The sequence below is a fragment of the Heterocephalus glaber genome, unplaced genomic scaffold, assembly GCF_053883595.1.
Source record: "Heterocephalus glaber isolate CG9 unplaced genomic scaffold, H.glaber_assembly_v1.0 deba00001444, whole genome shotgun sequence".
Classification (NCBI taxonomy): Eukaryota; Metazoa; Chordata; class Mammalia; order Rodentia; family Bathyergidae; genus Heterocephalus; species Heterocephalus glaber.
The window spans coordinates 4,036,130-4,056,849 of record NW_028258297.1 but is presented as its reverse complement, the minus strand read 5'-3'; the positions used below and the strand labels follow the sequence as shown (position 1 = coordinate 4,056,849).

General features: G+C 43.0%; 1 protein-coding gene and 1 pseudogene across 1 annotated transcript in view; both read left to right on the top strand.

Annotated features, from left to right (window-relative positions):
- The window catches only part of Atxn10 (ataxin 10), a 159,213-nt gene that overhangs the window by 69,050 nt on the left and 69,443 nt on the right, over positions 1–20,720 (top strand). Inside the window, exons 8-9 of the mRNA XM_004845396.2 lie at positions 1,233–1,341; positions 2,782–2,951. Coding sequence (XP_004845453.1) covers positions 1,233–1,341; positions 2,782–2,951 — 279 coding nt within the window. The remainder of the gene's footprint in view (positions 1–1,232; positions 1,342–2,781; positions 2,952–20,720) is intronic.
- Positions 14,937–15,682, top strand: LOC147827440 (single-stranded DNA-binding protein, mitochondrial pseudogene; annotated as a pseudogene).

The following is a 20,720-nucleotide window of genomic DNA, read 5'->3' as shown; positions in this document are numbered from 1 at the left end:
GTTGTGATTAAGATGAAAGATATTAAAAATCGGTTACTTCACTGAGCACAGTGGCACACACCTGCAATCCAAGCTGCGTAGGAAGCTGAGGCAGGAGGACCTCAAGGTCAAGGCCAACCTGGACAACTTAGTGTGACCCTTCCTCAAAACATAAAAAGGCCTGAGGCCATAGCTCAGTGATAGAGTGCTTGCCTGGCACACATGAAGCCCTGGGTTTATTTCCCAGTGCCACATATATACAAAGAGGTGTTATTTCTTGCTGTTTGTTTTGAGATGTTAGAATGCTATATTAAAATATTGTTTTTAAAGCTCTTAATTAGAGAATAGTAAATGTACATTTAGTAGTAACAAGAAGAGTTTATCTTTCTTCGGAAGAATTTATCTTTATTACCTTAATTTATAGTCTTCATTACATTTCATCAAATAATGTATACTATAAAAACAGGGTGTAAAATCCCTCAGAAAATTATATCTTAAAGTTTTATACAGAGTACTTGGGCCAGAGATTTAGCTCAGTGGTTCCGTCGCTTGCCTTGCAAGCGCAAGGACCCGAGTTCGATCCCTGGTACCAAAAAAAACCAACAAAAAAACCCAGAGTACTTAGTGCCATGCAGTTGGTACTTGGTAATTCCTTGGCCATGTGTTCTATTTGACGTAAATTATTTAGTAGCTGTATAAACTGACATTTTCAAATCGCACTATCTTTTCCAACCCACCAAGATGTTGCATATAGGTTTATATTTGCCTTGGAATAATCTCCCTGAAACCAGAGTTTTTTAACCACAGCACTTTATTGGATTCCTGTGGACAAGAAATTAATGTATTTCCTGGTATATTTGCATCTTTAAAGTAGAACTTGCCTACTTGGAGCAATGTAAAAAGAATGTATTTGCATAAATATTATGAAAGCATAGCTAGTAATTTTGAGCATTTATCCCACTGTTGGAAGGTATTTTTGCTTGAATAAGAACTTTTCTAATTCTTTGCTCCAGGAAGACAGTAATAACACATAATCTTGCATTCTCTATGGTAGATGTCTGTAGTTAGTAGAAATGGCTATCCTAGTACATATTCAGTAACTCTTTTGATCTCCATAAATATTTCTCTTTAGATGTATTATAGGCACTGACCTTCATATTCATTATCAAATTTTGTTCTCTTACAGTTACCTGTAACACTCAAATCATTTAGCTTCTTATATACTTTAAAGTCACTTTTCCTTGTCTGTTTAGGAAGTACTGGCCACAATTAGGCTTCTAGATGTGCTGTGTGAAATGACGGCCAATACTGAGCTGCTGGGATATCTGCAGGTCTTTCCTGGCTTGTTGGAAGGAGTGATCGGTGAGTGAAATATCACACACTATTTTCAGTTTACAAATATTTGACTTGTCATGCTGTAAGATAAATCCAAACACAGATCCTTAGTTTTTAGTATTGTAATAACGCTTTTGAGATTTTTCTGAATATTTGTTCTCAAGAGAGATCATGGTGTGTGGTAACAACTCAGGCTTTGGATGCAGGGCATCCTGGGACCACACTGTAGTTCTGCCGCTCCCTTCTGTAATGAGGTTGGGCACCGGCATAATAAGACGAGCACAGAGAGGCCTGCCCTGCAGGTGCCTGCAGTAGATGCTTCAGCAGGAGTGGGTGCAGTACTCATGATTGTGGGGTGGATGTTTATACAGTGAGGTTGATTTTTTTAAAAAAAAATTTAGCTTTGCAACATTTGACAGTAAATTTTTCCAGATTACATTTAAAATAGTGTTTTACATATATTCTGTTCCTGTAAGAAGATTGTTTTAAATAAGAAGCCATTATTTAAAGTATTACTATCTTTATTACCAAGCTATTTGCAAGATAATTCAGATAGGACCTATTTTATATAGTTAGCCCATTACTATATTTCCCTTGAAGAAGGTTATTCTTATTTTCAGAGGCCCATCTACCAACAAAGGTGACTTTGTGTCACAAGTGTAGATGAGCTGACAGTGAGCAGTAGAAGGTATGTAGAGTTCCATCCAGTGTTGTATGTTGAATGCCATGCTTTTAGTGATAATCAGGATAAACCCTCACCAACCTGTCCATTATTGTAGAGCAGGACATGTGGTTGCTGTTCCAGTTCTGCAATGATACTAACTTCTCTGAGCCCAGTGTCTTCATTATAAAATTGGGAAGGTGATTGCTTTTCTTAGATTTGCTGAGAGGATTAAGTGAGATAATGTGGGAGCACTGCCATATAGCTCCTGGGAAACTTTTCAGAGCCTACCAATAGGTGTTCATGGAGTGTGACAATGTTTTTTGTTCTGTCTGTAGCTAAGGTAGATGCATGGAGAACATGCTCTGTCTCTGATGATCTGGCTGTTGAGCAAACTAAAGCTCTCTTGATTTCTGTGGTACAGGTCATTACAGAAACATCTTGTCACTTAGGCTTAGCTGCCTCGTTGTCAGGTGAGTTCTTATATGAAGAAATTGGGATTGAAAACATCTATAAGAAAGATGCTAGAAAATTTTTAGCTGACTTTTCTTTGTGGATGAATAAAAAGTTCAAGTTAGGATAATCACTATGGCTTTTTCCCCCAAAACTAAAGTAAAAAAAAAAAGTTGTGTAAATCTCATTATGTAAGGAGTACTATACCTATATTTTATTTTAATCCATTAAAATAATTAGATTTGTTATGGAAATGAAGTACCAAATACTGAAAATTATGTTATAGAAATGTAGTGCCAGGTACTAAAAATTGTTTTCCTGTGGAAAAATGAAGCTTACTCTTTTGGCTCTAGATCTTTTACAAATGATTCATGTAACTGGAAAGGATACCACAAATATCTTCAGTACCTCTGGTTGTGTAAGAGCAGAAGGTGACGTTTCAAATATGGCGGAGGGGTTTAAGTCTCATCTCATTCGTCTGATTGGAAATCTGTGTTACAAGAATAAAGATAACCAAGACAAGGTAAGATTATTTCTTAATATGTGTCATCTATGAATGGGTTCATTTAGAATATGGCATTTAGAATTTAGATTATATTCATTTTGGACTAAAAACTTGAGGTGCTTAGAAAGCATTGGGAAGATATATATTATATAAAATAAAAATAGTATGTATTATATATTTTTCACAAAAATAAACACGTTTGTATTAGGGTTTGTATTTTCATAGTTTTGTTCTGCCTTTGTCCTGAGTGCCAAGCCAGCCTCCTTTCTTATCAGTTCTCAGTGCTTGTCTGAAGCTTGTGTGTGTAGACATTCTAATATCATATAGACAACAGTCAATAAAAACAGACATTTGCTAGCCCTGGAAAAAATTTTAGCACGTAGTAGACATTTAAAAAAACATAAATTATTATTGGCCATTAAGAAAATATAAAACAAAAAGCCCTTATATCTATAGCCTACATTTATGAATGATAACATCATAGCCATCTTTGGAGATATTTTGAAGTGGACATGAATTTAAGTCTGAAATCTTTGGAAACTTAGTATACTGTTTTTGGAAACCTTTTGCTCTAAATGGTAGACAGCTAATTATATTGATAATGTGGGACAGTGATAAAGAGTTGTATGAAGGTTAGACCACATGGTGCACTTTGGGCTAGCATTCTGTGTCTTCCTGGAGTTTTATTTTGGGTGGCATTTGTTTTGTTTCATTAAATAGTAAGTCTATGGCAGATTATATTTTCTAAAACATTGACAAAAATTAGTCATTTAATATATATCTGCAATGTGACTTTGCCATTCCCCCTTCAAGGATTGGCATCTGTTTCTCCTTCCCCTTGAATCTGCCCAGGACTTGTGCCTTTCTGAGCAATAAAACATGGCAGGAGTGCTCCTGTACCATTTCTGGCTTAGCCAAAATTGACCTGGCAGCTTTTATTTCCAGTTTCTCTGAAGCCAGTCACCATATAAGAAGTGCTGATTTCCTGAGATCCCTTTGCTATGACTTGGTGAGTCTACGTGGAGAAGCTGGAGAATGAGAGGCAGTGAAAAGAGAGGGAGTCTAGTCAAGGAACACCAAGCCATCAGACATGTGCAGGAAGCACTCTTGGAACTAGCTGCAGCCTTGGTGCCTGACCTGCCCAGCTGATGCCACGTAGATCAGCAAAACCTTTTCCGAATTCATGACTCACAACGTTGTGAGAAAAAGTGAAACATTTTGAGGGGGAAAAGAAAGCTTAGGTTTCCTTAGCCAAGGAAGCTGCTACAGCAGTTATAAACTCCAGACAAAAGAGAACTATGTAAAGATACTCAGATTCGACACAAGAGGCAGATTCGGAAGTGAAGTTGACGTTAGTGAAAGGGAATGTCACGGTATTTGCCATGCAGGGCAGTTCAAAGTGATAGGAAACCTGTAGTCTTTCCTAGCTGGAAGAATCAAAGACAGTTAGAGGACAACCACAACTCCTGGAACGTGTGGGGAAAATTTCAGAAAGGTGAACGCAAGCCTTGGATTCTGTGCCTCAGCTTTCTTGGTCCTTTCTGGTGCCTGAATCACATACGTGTGGGGTAGTCTCCACGCAGCTAAGCTAAAGGCAAAATAATTTTACCAAGATTTGAGCTGGGGCTCTTATGTGGAAGCTTGTACATCTAGCCAAGGTAATTACTGGCCAAAACAAAACTATCAATGCTCTTTAGAGGAATATAATAGTATCCAGTATTTCCACAGCAGAACGTTCACAGTATCCAAGATACCAATATTATTTGGTATACAGGAAAATGTGGCTTATTCTGAAGAGAACATATAATCAATGAAAGGTGACTGTGATGTGACATATATGTTGACAAGGGTTTTAAAACAGCGATTGTCATGCAAGGCTGCTGTATTAGTCACCTTTCCTTTTACTGAATCCAAATATCAGACATACAGAGCTTAAAGGAAGTAGGGACAGTGTTTTTGGCTCATGGTTTCAGAGGGTTCAGTCCTTGGTCAGAGGGCTCCAAGGCAGAAACAGCATGACAGAGAGTATGGCAGAGGACAGCTGATCACTCCATGGCCCTTGGGAGACAGAGCAGAAAAACGGGCCAAGGATTAGACACAGACCTCCAGGTCATGCCTCCATGACCCACCCAGTTATCCCTAAAAGTGTGTTTCACTAATTTCCTTGGTGGCTTCCATGCCAACCAAGTTGACAAATGAAGCTTAACTGTCAGATATAAAGGAAAATGTGCATCATATGAATGAAAAGATAGGATATCGCAGCAAAAAATAGAAACTATAAAAAAGAACCAAATGGAGTTCTAGAAATAAAAATACATTATCTGAAATTAAAAAGAATTGCTGAATTTACCTAACAACTCAATAGAGACGTCAGAGGGGAAAGAGTCAGTATACTTGAAGATGTGTCAGTAGAATTCATTTGATCTGAAGAACAGGAGAATAAAGATTTAAAATAAAATGAACACTTTTAAGGTGCTAAATTTGGGATAATTTCTTACGTAGCTGGTGATAATGGGAGTAATTCCTAGGAAATGCATGTCTGCATAATTGTGCTACTTCTCCTTAGCCTCAAGCTGGTACTAGTGTAGGACTACTTAACCCTCCCTTGGAAAATTACTGGACTGACCCTTGTAAAGGAAAGTTGATAGAGAATAAGACACTTTACCTTTTTAATGACTAAGACTCCCTTTCTTGAACAGCACAAAAGAGGTGGTTTTTCTGGTGTTTAACCATTCTTTTGTTGCTAATTTGGATTGGCCTCTTATAGGAACAAAATGCAGTATCCTCAAAAGGCTTATGAAATAACTCACTGAAGTCAGGATCAGGTTGCACTGTAAGCAAACATGGAGTACACCCAAGTGCTGCTGTGTCCAGGTCACTAGGCCTCACAGGAAGTCGATGGTGTGTCCCTGGCCTGTGTAGTTGCTAATGGCATTGCTGATTTCTGAGCAAACACTCTCAAGGGTATGAAGGAGTTGAGCCTCTAGTATAAGAATGCCTCTCTTTCCCAGTTTCTTTGCTGTACCAACAAAAGGACTGCACCTGAAAGCATTAGCTCCAGGTATTTTCTCTCCTTCCAGAGACCCTGAGACAACACTGCAGTCTAATTCAGGACGTGCTGGGGGCTTCTTTATTCTGGTAGCCAAATCCTGACTATAGCTGGGTGCTGCAGGTACTTGCCTTGCTCATTGTTCCCATGAGAGATGGAGTCAGGAGCACTGGGACTGCTTTGTAGTTTTGGGGAAATGGAGGGTTAGATACCCAGTCTTTGTCATTGGGCTGTTAATTTTCATTGTGCTGTCTGGATGGATTGTCCTACTTTCCAGCAGATTGGGGCCTCCAGGGTAGTTTGGCTCTGTGTCTGCACCAAAACCAAACATGTGAGGTAGGTGGGATTGGGGTCATTGCATTTGATTAGGATTCATCCTTCATTCAGCAAAAAGGAACAGAGGATGATCATTTATTTAGTATCCACTCTGCCCTACACTGTACCTAGTGCATTATCAACTTCATTCTTTGTATCAGCCTTGCAAAACAGATTTTACTAAATGCGTTTTGAGGAGAGGCCATCCAATTGGTAAATTACAGAGCCCAGAGTAGAATTTGGATTTGTTTTGCTTGTGAGTTCCCAGGCCTGTGTTAGTTTTCTTGCACTCTGTTGCCTCTCATTTGAGAACTTTTCAGGGGTTCTGAGGAAAAGGTTTGCAATAGGCTTCCTAAAGGACTTCAGATGATAAGTACTGCTGCCAGGCCCCCTTGGCACCCTCTGTTTAAGTCTGGAGCTCTGGGGGTCCTCTCCTTCCCATTTGTCATTTCTTCCATTGTGAACATTCCCAGCCTGAGGAATCTTTGGTGAATGAAGGTTCTCTTCCCAGGAAGGTTCCATTCTAGGAGTGTCTGCTAACCTTCCCTTCTGACCCAGAATCCCCAAACCACTCATGACTCAAACTTTCCTACAATCTTTGTGCACTACCTGATTTCCCTGGAGTTTGAGCAGAAGCCTTTTAAGCCCTACCGAGTCATGTAACTTCATCCATTGCAGTAGCTGTGATGCTCACCTGCTCGGTTGCACTCCTTACCTTTGCCTGGCCCTTTCCATTTTATGGAGTCCTTTTCATCTGCATTAGGTCACTTCAGCCTGCAACACCTCCATGAAAAAGACTGAAAAGATTTTATCATCATTCTCTGAATTTAGAAACCAAGGCTCAGAGAGACTTAAATGTGATTCATTTTGGCTAATGTCTGTTGAATGGAAAGTCTGTGCTGCATGTTCTAGAGCTGACAGTCACTTTCATTGGGGATAACGCACATGCAGTGGTGGTACTAACTGGAGTGGGGAGAGGCCCATCAGAGAGGAGCCCCTGGAGACCTGGCCCTCTGTGCTGGCCGTGCCGGGAGCAGGGAGCAGGCTGCTTTGAGCAAGGCCAGGAGCTGAAGTGCCAGGAGCTCAGGATTAACAGGATGGGAGATCATCTTCCTCTGAGATTTATACCTTTGGGCCAGATGTAAGAGAGTCAGGGCGCTTGGCCTCAGATTGAAGATCAGCTCAGAAATAGATTTCACCTAGTCTCCCCATGAGTCTTGCACTGTTCTTTCTGTGCATGTGATGGGTTGTAGTGTTTCCTAAATTGTAAAGGAATTGCCAGACTTCCTTTACCAAGTCATGGTAGGGAGGTACTCCGTAATCTTCGCTGACTTCTCTTCTTACCTTGTCTTTTGTGCTGGCCTTGCTTAGTGTTTCTTGCTACAGCTGTAGTGATTAATATACTTTTAAACCTCTGTGAATTTAGACGGAGATTCTGTTTTGGTTTCTGTTGTGAGAAGCACATGATGTTAATGCTGTAAACGTGAAGAAAGCATTCTTTGGCTTCTTTATTAGAATAAGGAACGTATGGTTTTCCCTTTTGCTTCCCCATCTGTTGTTCTTTACCATTGTCATAATTTTTTAAAGTGAGTATTTTTTTTAGAAGAAGAAAACAGATGTTTTTATTTCACAAAGCTAAATGCATTTTTTGAAATGGACAAGCAGGTGATCTAGTTGATTTTCTTTTCTGTCCGAAGAAATCTGGTTGCCTAAGCTGGCACACTACTTGTGCATGGAGACCGTGGGTTCTCTGGCAGTGGCCTTCTCCTCCTCCTGCTGGTGGAGATTGCCCAGCCCCCACATGCTCGAAGCTTCCCATGTTCATACACAGAGCATTCATTCCACGTATCACTTCATTTAAGAGTTTTGTTTTGTTTTGTTTTCCCCAGTACTGGAGATTGAACTCAGGACTTTGAACTTGCCAGGCAGGTGCAGCGTCACTGAGCTACATCCCCAGCTAAGCTTCATTTAAAAAGGAGCCAGTGCTGTGTGGCCAAGTTGAGCTCATGAAGACAGTGAGCTTCATGTGGTCCCTCCAGTTCAAAATTTTTTTTGCACATAAAAATCTTTGTGATAAAGTCTCCATGGAGGATTGGGTCTGTGGTAGAGTGATTGCCTGGCACATGTGAGTCCCTGGGTACAATCTCCAGCACTGCAGGAAAGAAAAGAAGATCCCTTGAGCTTATTCTGCCCCTTGTGTTGACTCAGTCTCAATTGTTTGTGGCACGTAGTTGGCAGTCAGGAAATTTTGCTTGAAGCACAGTTTGTTGAATGGCCACTACGTGTGGAGCACAGTTTTAGGTTCTGAAGACTGAAAGCAAGTCGGACAGCATCCTCTTGTTCAAGAAGTCTAAATTCTATAAAGTTGCCTGGCTGTATTTGTAAACAGAGATTAGTAAAATAAAATGACTTTTCAGGAGAAAATCACAGGCCGGGGTGTAGCTCAGCGGCACTGCACTATACCTGCCTGGCAAGTGCAAGGTCCTGAGTTTGATCCTTGGTACCAAAAAAAAAAAATCAATCTTCCTCTAAATTTTGGGTTCTATAATTACTTTTGAAAGTCTTTTATGTTTAGGATACATTTGAATACATTCTGAGTTATTGTAAATTTTATCTTATCTAAATTATTTATATTATTTATGGTAAGCACATTTATATAATGTAATATTTGCAGATAATTTAAAAAATTTAAATTCTAGGGTGAGGCTTTGTAGATCTGAATGTACATTTTTTTCACTCATCTTAAACACAATTTCATACTAAATTTATAATTGTTAAACATTCATAACGTGATGCTTCTTCAGTGCTATTTTTAGAGGGAGGTGGATCCTTTCAGCTCTTCACACCTAGACAGGAGGAGCCAACAGCAGGAGAGCCGTTAACTCCTCCATTATGATGTTCTCCTGACTGAGTTGTTTTGAAGCAGCATATTTGTCTATTAAATCATGAAGCCGGGAAAAAACATCTGTGGTTGTTCCCTAGTTATTTCATTTAGGTTGTTGCTCTTAGTGAAGGTTGGTCTTGTTTTGTCCACTAGTGCTGCTGATCACGGATTCAGTGGTTGTTCAAGGACGTCAGGGCTTGGCTGGCGTGTGGTGGTGTTTGCCTTTGAGCATCCACACAGCAGGCCAGCTGGCATGGCCCTACATGTTCTGTCTGCGGGCCAGCCAGCTTCTCTGTTCTCAGCCTGGACTAGCATGGTGCAGACTTCTCCCCCGTCATTCCCTCTCAAGTGAAGTCAGCTTGGTCTTTAAAGTCCAGGTGCATTTCTCTACGAAGGCTTTTGAGGTCAGCACAGGAACACTTTCTGCTCCTCTCTGTACTTTGTCAACCCTTTTGCTCCCTTGCATTCTACCTGTAATGGGTTTCTGCATATAAGTATAATATGGGCTGTTAATTAAGGTGCACAATTTAATAGATGTATGCTGTTTTTTAAGGCTTATCTTCAGTGTGACACATGTGTATGAACTGAACACAAACAAAGTAGTGATTTAAAATTGATTTAGTTTTCACTCAATTTTACTCAGTCCCTTCCTAGTTACACTACCACTACCACCACCACCACTTTCTTCTGGCTTCTCCTTTAATGTGAGTCTTTCATGAGCGCTCTCTCTGTGTCCTGAGTGAATGGCTAAGCCACCCTCTTCCTCGATTCGTGTTTGTCCATCTTCACAGGGGGCTTCGGAGCCCTAATTCTGTGTCTGAGACTCCTGGGGATTCTAGACAGCAGTGGAGATGTCTGGGCCGTGGCTCTTCTTGACACTGACTCCTCTGCAGAGGACTTGGGATAGTCCACAGAACCCAGCCAGGCCTTTAAAGTTGAATAAACCCACACTGTCATGGTTGCTGACCATTTATGAACTCTGATGGATCTAGTTCATTTCAGTGTCTCCCTATTGTGTGTATTCAAATAGAAATTTGTAGATAACATTTCATGGGTATTTACAAAGTTTAAAGTAATCCACATATTCTGTGTACATTACTTTTCTAATAGTACTTTTTGGAGGAAGTAAAGTAAATGCAAACAGGAGAACTTTCTTTAGGAGAGAATAACTTTTTTTTCTTGTCAGTGTGACCACAAATACCTTCTGAGTTGAATTTCTCTTTTGTTATTATCTAGTAAAAGAGCTGAAGTTTCTATGTAAGTTCCCAAATGTGTTCTAGGTCAGTGGAGAACGTTGAGGCACTTTGACCTCGAAGGTCTGCGTCTTGTCTTGGTTACACTGCGTGTCTCTCCCCGGTCAGAAGCAAGTTGCACAGAATCCCAGCTTATTGATTTGAAGATTGAATGTATAGGCAAGATCTGGCTTGTTTAGAATTCCACTTCTTTGTAATGTAATCTCAGCTCAAGAAATATGTCAAAATTAATAAATCAACCTGTCACCATTAGTTTCCTGAACTTACAGTTCCTGTTACAGTAAGTGAAATTAAAATTCCTGCGTAGAGAACGCCTATCATAGTTTAAGTTTGTTGTAGCTGGAACTTTTCTTTTTTTTAAAGACATAGAGGATGTTCCACCATTTGACTCCAAAAGACCTTTTTCTGTGTCTTCTTGTTACAAGAATAATTGGGTTGTTCTTTTGCAGGAAAGGCATAACATTACTTTAAAGGAAGAATCACACAGTGGACAGCTGTCTGCTGCTATTACTGCTGCTCCTACCTAGGCAGATCCCTTGCCACCGCTCTACCTCTCTAGGCTGTGAGCTCCTTGAAGGCACACACTGTGTCTGGCTTACCACCTGCCCTGCCACCTGGCACAGAGTATAATGAAATTAATGGGCATTTTACAATGAATCGAGCTTGGAGTTGCCAGATTACTTGCTAAGAGTGAATTCTTGCAGGCGGAATTCTGATTCTAGAGCCCATACTTTTCCCACTCTACTCCACTGCATCCATCTTCCTCTGAAAAGGGACATTTGAAACTTTTCCTTTGAAATCCATGACCACATATGTGTGAATCCTCAGGGTGGGCACCGCATTGTCATCAGCGCGCTGTGGGACTGCCTCCAGCACAGTGATAACATTTTTCAGTTCTTACAAGAGCTTTTTTTTGTCGTGACCCATAGTGTTTTGGTGACCACATTGTCCTTTAGCCCTGTGTATCTGGAGAAGCACGGCCACCCAGACAGCAGGTAAAGAAGGGAGGGTGGCGCCCACAATGGCTCCCACCTTGAAGGCCTTGAATCCAGTGTTCCGACTGCTGTGCAGCTTGCTTTCTGCGCTGTGTGGTTAATTTCTAGACAGTGATTTCATATAGATTTGTGTTTAGCGGTAGATACGGTTCATCCACAGGAAGGTGACAGAAAACCTGGCTATACACTCCAAATGGAAGTGCAGGATATTGTAAAGATTTTGGTTATTCTTAGCCCGCTTTTATTGCAAGCCCAGTGGAAATCCCGTTGAGGAAAAAAAAAGACCCAGAATTTTGACAACAAAATGGAAATAATTGTGGAATTCTCTTAACAGTATTGTTAATTATCTTAGAGTAAAATATACTTTAAGGCAATTACAACAACCTACAGAAGTGGACAGCTTAGCAGAAGAGAATGTATACTCTTAAAAACGGACCTCCGAGAAGTTACAAAAAGTTCCCATGGGATAAGAATAACTCAACAACACAGAGAGGAAGGGAAAGCTTCTCTGAAAGACTGGGGAAAACCAGGGACCATTGGAAAGAAGCTACATTGATCCAGAACAAACACAAAAAGCAAACTGGGATTGATTAAAAATAAAATGTTTTAAGATGGAACCATAAAAATCTAGTGATATTGAGTTGGTCTTTTTTTGCGGTAAGCATGGTGTTTTATGGATCAGAAGCAATGAAGGTCATCACCGACCTGACTCTTCAGGAGCTAGTCTCCTAGGACAGGCCGGGATCCACTGAGTGATGGCTGAGAGGCCTTGAGGTAGTTACTTAGCCTCTCTGAGCTTCCGTTCTCCCACCACAAATGGAATATTTATGGCATAGGGTTATTGTGAGAATTAGATAACACAGAGCATAAGAAGCACTCAGGGTCAGCTGTATTCATAGTTATGCTTGTTTCAGAGGTATGATATTATTAGCAACAGTCTCCTTTCCCATCAGTAGGAAATGTTTCAGTAAATTAAGGTATTATGGTATGTATCCAATAAAAAGCACGTTTTTCTGAGCACATTTACTGTATTGTTACAGTCCTGGTAAGTGGAAATTCACAACAGGAAGTGGCCCTATACCTAGTAAGCCCCTGCTTTTTGTATTTTATACTTGTGCAATAAATATATATGTTTATATATCCTCATCACACACATACTTAAAATACACACATATTTATATGTGTGACAAAATGAGCCAAAAGAAACACACTACATCCTAATAACAGTTGTCTCTAGCTGAGAAGGTTAAGGCTTGGTTTTTTCCTGTTCTATGTACTTCTTGTTACCTTTATAGTGAACGTGAATTACTTAAATAACATGAATTAACAGTAAGATGCTATTAAAAAGGAAAGGGGCACATGTCTATAATTCCTGTTTTTCTCTAATTCCTTTGCAAATTATTTTTCCTCCCGAAAGGAGTAGAATATGCATTTGCTTTCTGTTGTCAGGGGTTCTGATTTCGGTGAGTTGGCTTTTGGTGAGTGCATGAATATTGAGAGTTTCTATTTTGTATCTCAAGCAGTGAAAACCCGAGTACTTTTGACATTGTGAAATTTCTTTCTATCTCCCCAGGCTTCATTTCTTTGGTTATACGAGAAAAGTGCTCTTATGTCGAGGTTTGGAGAGTAGCTCGCTTCATTTCTAAAAAAATTAAGATGGAACTGTCTGTCACACATCTAAAACAGTTTTGATCTTTATCATATTTGGTTTCCTTTTTTTTTTCCTGGCAGCAACTGAAAATTAAGAGGATCAAAGTTGCATTCCTATAAAAGACTTTTCTCATCAGCACTTGAAGCCATTATCTGTCACCCACCCCCTTAAAAGCCTATTGCTTATCTTTTTATGGTAGAATTTAATTTCCCAGCCATGATGGTCTAATGGAACAAGAGCAGTATTTAGTCTCAAGCTGTGGATTTTAGTTTGAATGTAAATGACTGCTGTGCTGCAGTTGGAGTACCCTGTGCTGCGCGTAGGAACCAGCATGCTTTCTTGGCATCACGGTCAGATAGTTTAACTCAGCCGAACAAGTCTGTGTTTGCTGTATACTGTGTGCCATCCGGTGTTCTACACTGGCAATGCAGAAGTGGATTTGGCCTAGTGCTGTGCTGAGGAGTCTACATATAAGACAGAGACAGATGTTGAAAGTAAGTGTGCATGGAAAGCATGGACAGCGGGCCGGCAGCACACCAGGCACCTGGTGGCAGTGGCTATGTGTGGCCTTCAGGAAGAGCCTGGCAGACCTCGGACTCGGTGGGGAATGAGGCAGAGTGAGACCAGGGTGGGTGTCTGCCAGCGTCTGTACCTGCCAGACCTGCGAGTGACTTCAGCCTTGGAGACGTCTCAGCACAGCTTCCATTTCTGAACATTCTTCCGGGTTGTTTTGCTTCTCTCATTGTGTTGCTTGTATTTGTCTTTTATCATTTAAGGCAAGCTCACAGTCTTTTGGAGACTCTGCTTTTTCTAGTCCTTGGGGTACAGCTTGCCTCATTTGTTCTCTCCACGATCTCCTCCCTGTCCTCCTTCCCTGCAGAGCTTCTTCGTCCCTGTGATTTCTTGTGCTTTTAATTCACCTCCTCCTCCCCTGGCATCATTTTTCCATGGAGGGGCATGGTCTCTGGCTTGTGGCTTCCTCACAGAATGCTTCACTGTTGCTTCCATTTCCTGGGGGCCACGAGGTCCAGCCACCTCTTGATGGCTTTCCTGTTGGCAGGGGTCCTAGGGCCACAGCGCTGGAGTGACTCCAGGCTGTCACCTACTTGTGGTAGTTAAAGGTCTCTTCTCCAGTTCCCCTCTCAGACATGAGGGAAGAGCACAGCACTAGTGGCAGGCAGGTTTCCACGAGTGGCTGCTGTGAAGGGCACTTGGCCTACCCTGGAGCTCTTTGTTCCTTTTCACCACCCTCCTGGAGGCCCGCCTCCTTGTTGTCCTTCCTCAGTGGAGCTCAGGGATCTCATCTCTGTTGGATCCTGGGTGCTTCCTCTCCTGTCTCCCACGCCCGCTTTTCTCTTCTGCCTCTCAGGGTGATGCCCAAGTCCCCTGAGCCATGTAGGGTTAAGCACAAAAGTGAGTCCTGTTGGCCAAGTGGGAGCTGTCAAGAGCAGCCAGGCCATGGGGTGCAAGGTTTGCTGTGTGACTCTTCTTGCACCTTCTTGCTACCTTCATGTAGTGCATGGAAGATTTTGATCTAGAAGAGAAAAGCCAGGTTTAGTTCTAGGGTTTTTAAAAATCTCTTTGTTATTCACTAGGCAAACCTTCACATGTTACTTAACCTCCGAGTCTCCCTTCGTCTATAAAATAGAGATAATTTTCCTTGCCTCATGTGTGTTGTAAGGATTAAATTATTATTACTGTGACTGATAACATCAGTACCTACCTTTTATGAGTGCTCGCTGTGTGTGCTCTAGTGGAGTGTTGTATAGTAATGTTTTATTGTATCCCATTCTCAGTGCCCAGGATCACACTTGGTGGTTGGTAGTGCTCTCCCCATGGTCCAAGAGCGGGCCAGCCTCTCAGTGACAGGCTCTTGAACAGGCAGCACCCATGAAAGGGTGCCAAGACTGTGCTCCGGAAGCGATCTCCGTGGTGGAAGTAGTTCTGGCTGGCACATCAGGAAGAGCCCAAAAGATTCGATTGTAAAAAAAGAAGATAGGAGCCATGCTTTTTCGAAGACCTTTATTACAGGTGATTCGTCAGTTTGTAAGACATGAGTCTGAAGTAGCCAGCAGTTTTGTTCTTGAAAGATCTCTAAATCGGGTACAGTTGCTTGGGTGAGTGGGTCAGGACCCTGTCATGAGACACCTGGAAGGAAAAAATCCAGTCACCATATTTTCTCTAGCAACAAATGAGATGCGGCGACCAGGGGACAGTGAAGCATATCAAATAGGTGATGTCAGTCAAAAGACGACATGGCACCAAATATCAGTGTTTCGGCCAGGCCCTAGAGATGCAGCATTATCAATATGTGAAAAAGGGTGTCAAGTTCTCGTGGAAGGGAAAGTAGACTATGGTGAATACATGGATAAGAATAATGTGAGCTGAGGAGCAACAATAATCATAGCTGATAGCATTATCTTTTTCAGTGACCAGACAAAAGGAAAGGAATGAATGGATGATTCTTTTGCCATTGTTTGGGACAGTCTCGTTTTCAAATCATGTACAATCTTTATAGTTTTAAGGACAAGAATTAAAATGATATTTTATAAAATGAAAAGAAAAAGAAAGGGTGCCAAGAGTGTGCAGAGGCTGGGGTCCATGCCAGTTCCTTCTCCTCCCATCAGCTGCCACATCCTCAGCATCCTCCCTCTGCGCATGGACTGACTGGCTCTCCTGCCAGCCAGCCTCCTTTTGCTGACAACTGTGGGGTGCCAGGGCACGGAAAGGAGCCAGTGTGGTCCTTTGCTGGCCCAGGCAGCAGATCTGCAGCCCCTTCTCACACACCTGCACAGGGTGGAAGCCAGCAGCAGAACTCTCATCCACGTTGGCTTCCCAGGGTCTTCTTCGTGCCCCAAGTTCCACTAGGCAACTTCCATTCCCTTTAGGTCAGGTTTATGTTAAAATGCAAGCACACGTGGAGGAGAAACGGCCAAGCGCTCATCAGTCTTTTACACATTTATGTGAATGTATTCAAGTCCTCCAGGGAGCAGACTCTGCTCAGATGCTCAAAAGAGGCCAAGATGGGTAGAAGGAGGAGAAGAGAAGCGGAGGTCCCTGTCCTTCCCCCTCCTCACTGCTGTCCTCACCTGGCCCCACTGTCCTCACCCCTCCAGCCAGCCGAGGTTTGGGGATCAGGCTCTAGAACCAAGAACTCACTTCTGTTCTTTGTGCCACAGAGTAACAGCTCGCCTGCATTTGGAAGCATTCACATGTCTTTTGTGGGGAAAGTATTGTTAACTCCGACACTCAGGTTGGAAAACTAAAACTTACAGCCTTAAGATCCTACAAAAGTAAGTTGTTTACAGATTGAAGAATAAGAGCAGCAATAATCACAGTAATGGGATGAGCACTGCATGGTGCTTCCTAGAGTGGGCAGCAATATTTCCATGTTAATTTGCACACTGAGGGACATCAGTGTTACATACCTCGCCCAAGGTCACAGAGAGCCAGTCAGAAGTGGGGCCACACGAGAACCCAGGTGGCCTGGCCTAGACCCACAGCCTGGACCTCCGTGTCTGCCCAAGCGGTGTGAGCCAAGGCTCTGTGACTTGTTCCCTGCATACATTGCTGGCCAAAGCTGCCACTTCCTGCTTTCCATGTGATGATCATAGCCTTGACTTGTCTTCTGCTAATGCACAGAGAATATCCAGGATCTTTTAGATGCAGAAGTTTGGGTGATTTTTGCAACTTAAGTTTAAAATAAGATTCTTTAAATTTTTGCAGACTTTTAAAAAGTGATTACTGCTCTGAGCACTGTCTTGAAAGACTGACATTTCCAAAAAAGATATTTTTATTAAAGGAATTTTGTATACCAACATGTATGCGCCTAAGAAAATTTAAGAAAAAATGAACTATTGTGCTAAAAGAAAATAAATAACTATGTGAACTTTCTGGAGGCTGTTTTGCATTTTTGTTTAACTGAAATTTTTGAGGAGGCCCTTATGCAGTATTTCAGGCTTCTCTTATGAGAACTGCAGGGAAACTGTGTGTGTGTGTGTGTGTGTGTGTGTGTGTGTGTGTGTGTGTAGGTGATTGTCCTTTTTAGGCTGAACTGTTGGTATTATTTGTATTATTGCACATCTTATGTTACAAATCCTTCCACAGTCTGCACTTAGCTCATGTTACTCTTGGATATTTGAATAATTGGTTTACCGTGAGATTAATCTATGGGAATGATTCATTGCTATTTACTTGGTATGTGTAAGTGACAATGTTGAATTTACCCATTGGAAAAATCCAACAGGAAACTTTTAAATGGAGCCCCTACATGCGGCCGTGGGGCCAATGAGAAAGACAGGGATCGGGTTTTCAGCTTCTGAGTCCCACAGCTGTCTGTGTCTGAACAGTGAGGAAGAAGGCACACCGGGGAAGGGAGCTGGGACAAGAGACAGTCTCAGAGCTTTCCGAGGCAGCGTGTGCCCCTCTGGTCTGAGTCAAGGAGTGGCTGTAGTCTGCACCTGCATCCCAGACGGACCGCCCGGGGGCTGGGCTGTGGAGGAGGAGGGAGGGGGGGAGCGGGAGAGGAGGAGGAGGAGGAGGAGGAGGAGGAGGAGGAGGAGGAGGAGGCGGAGGAGGAGGCGGAGGCGGAGGCGGCGGCAGCCTGGGGAAGTCTGGGCAGGGTGGTGGGTGGTGGGGTGTTGACAGGAAAAATCCGACTGGCAGGCCTCAGGGAGCAGGGAGGGGAGAGGGGGTGTTCCTTGCCTGCTGGAATTTCAACCCTGGCAACTTTCAACTACACCCTCTACCTTTCCCCAGCCTCAAACAAAACAAATATCTCAGAGCTGCAGTGGGGAGAGGGGCAGTGCCAGCTGACTTTGAAATTGCAGATGTGTTGTGTTGTTCCTATGCCCGCTCCTGCTGGAGGAGAGCTCTGTTTCCTGGAGGCCTCAGAGCTGGGCACCCCGGCCAGAAATCAGGACTTGGCCACTGCCATGCTGGGCCCTGGAGACTGTGCTATGGAGGGGGGTGGTGGATGTTTCACTGAACGAGGTGGAGGGAGAAAGCAATCAGTGCTTTTCAAGATGCATTTGTTGTTAATCGCAAAAATTCATTTCAGGCAGTTTTAGAAGAAAGGGTAGTAGTGTAGTTTAGTAAATATGCATAGGATGAAATTAAAACATTCCCATGTACATAAGACTCAAGAGGTTTTTATATATGACCTTATCAGTCAAATTATTCTGAAATTTTAGTTATTACAGTTGTTACTCTGTTAGTAATTTTATGTATGGTTCCGGTTGCACTTAATAGCTCTGGTCCCCTTTCTCCTGTCCCACTGTTTAAACTGGCAGGTTTTGGACTTCTGCTTATACGCTGTTTATTAATTTCATTGAAATTTGTAGAGGAGAAACAAGCAGAGATCAGCCTTCATGATGGGAGGCACAAGTTCGTAGTCATCACTTCACACTTCCCAGAGCAGAGTGACTTAGCCAGGTGTCCCTGAAACGGTGATGTGGGAAGCTCTGTGCATGGTGGTCCTGGGCCCCCGGCGCTCCTGTCTGACCTGTGGTTCTCAGTGTCCACCCTGCTTGCCCCTCACCTGTGGGTTGGGTCCCTAGGCCCCCAGTAGAGCCGTTGGGAGAGCGGCCTGGTGTGGCACACAGGCGGACAGGCCTGGCCTGTCTGCTGGGGCAGCTGGCCAGCCGCTGGGAGTTCAGCTCAGAGACCCGTGTCACCAATAGGAAATTACACTTTCGTGGCATGACATGTGCCCACTTCAGTGATGTGCATGACACAAAATACGATATTATGTTAGGTTCAGAACATCAGATTCAGATTATGGAGGTACAAAAGCAGAAGCCTTCTAAGGCAGATCACACCTCATTTCAAGGTTGCCTGGAGACTTTATTGAGCCACTCCACACCTTACAAGTTCTTGATCAGCGTCAGGTTCACACTCTGACAGTCACCTTTAAGGTGTTGCTTTCGGGTTGCCGGGCGCTCACTTAAACATGCTGGCTGCATGCTTGTGCATGTGTGCGCACACTTACCAGAGTGCCAGGAGTGTGATTTAAAGGTGGACAGGCAGAGCAGTATGTATGTGATGTTTTTATCTTCAGGGTGAGATCCTGATGTACAGCTTCATGTGACATCTCGTTCGTTAAAAGCCTGAGGCATCAGTAATCTTTACAGCAGGAATTCTAGTGCTGTGTTTTGCATTCCAGGCTTACTGTCTATCCTGCCCTGTAAATATATGGCTTTTATGGACTTATAAATCATGACAGTAGGACTCATACATATCTTAAAAAAAAGAGATTTAAATCTTTACAGTTTCCAAGATTTAATGTAATGTAGACATTACTCTTCTTACTTGGGAGGAGCATTCTTATTTAAAGACAGCATATCTCATATCTTTGGAAGTAACAAAAAACACATCAGGAGAGAAACAAATGTTTATCAGGAGTGTGCTGTGTGCAAGCTTTGTTCAAAGTGCTGGAGGGAAGGAAGGGAAAGAGCGGATTCTTGTTTGTAAGTAATTCACAGCCTAGAGGAAGATGCTAAAAAGTAGAGATCGTAGAAAGAGATAGCTGACTGGGCTGAGAATTTCCTGCTCTTACATGGCCCTGGAGCACAAGGGCAGAGCATCCTGAGGGAGCCAATGTTGTGCACAGGCAAGGCTGAGTGCTGGGGAAGAAGCTGTCCTCAGAGGCCACAGATCCTCCCTTCTTGAGGTGCCACTCGCCACCTTGCCTGGGCAGGAGCTCAGAGACTTGCAGGCGAGCAGAAAGGTTCGGGGTCTGTGCCTCCTGAGCTGTGATTGGAGGCGGATGGTGGATGGATATCTGACAGATGTGTGCTCCTCTGTGGCTGCCTCTTCGGTCAGCACACAGGACCTGCCGTGGCTTAGAGAGGGTCCCCCGAGATGCTGGTTTTTGAGTGCCAGTGCTGTGTGGCCCTAGTGAGGAATGGGAACCTTGAACTTCATTCTTCTCCCATGCGGAGACAGCACTGTGCTTATTCCAAATTCCTTCACTTAGATGTCCCCAGGAGCAGCAGTCATGTCTGGTCCTGGCTCTTGCCATGGCCTGGTTCAAGGACCTTAAAGCCATAGGTGTTTCCTGTCCTGACTTTCATCTCCACTTCCGGTCATAGCAGGCCAGGCGTACCTGTGAGTGTGCCCTCGCTCACATGCTCTGTGTACAGCACACATGTGCAGGGAGCCACTCGGAGTGCCCTTCATCTTCTATGCTTCAGTCTAGCAAGCATTCACAGAGTGCCTGCCAGACACTAGTGGGCGCTGCTGTCCCCAGGTAGCTCCTGGTTCAATATGGGAGCATAGGCTAAGGCACTAAGACCATCAAGCTGAGGAGCACTAAGGCCTTGATCAGCAGTGACACAGCATAACAGTTACCCCTCACTGCGGGCTTCCTAAATGCCAGGCATGGCTGCGACTGCATTTTGCACACCTCATGTAATGGTAACAATATTTTCCCCATTGTGCAGATGGGAGAATGAGGGCCAGAGTTCAGTAGTGTGCCATGACTCCCCAGCTTTTAAATAGCGTGAGCAAGGAACACATTTTATTTTAAGCCACTTAGATTTTTTTTCCACTTGGATTTTTGTAGATTGTGTTTTACCTAAACTTGCATACCCTAGCAGGAAGGGTTGGAGAAGAGCTACCCAGGTCAAGGAGCCAGCCAG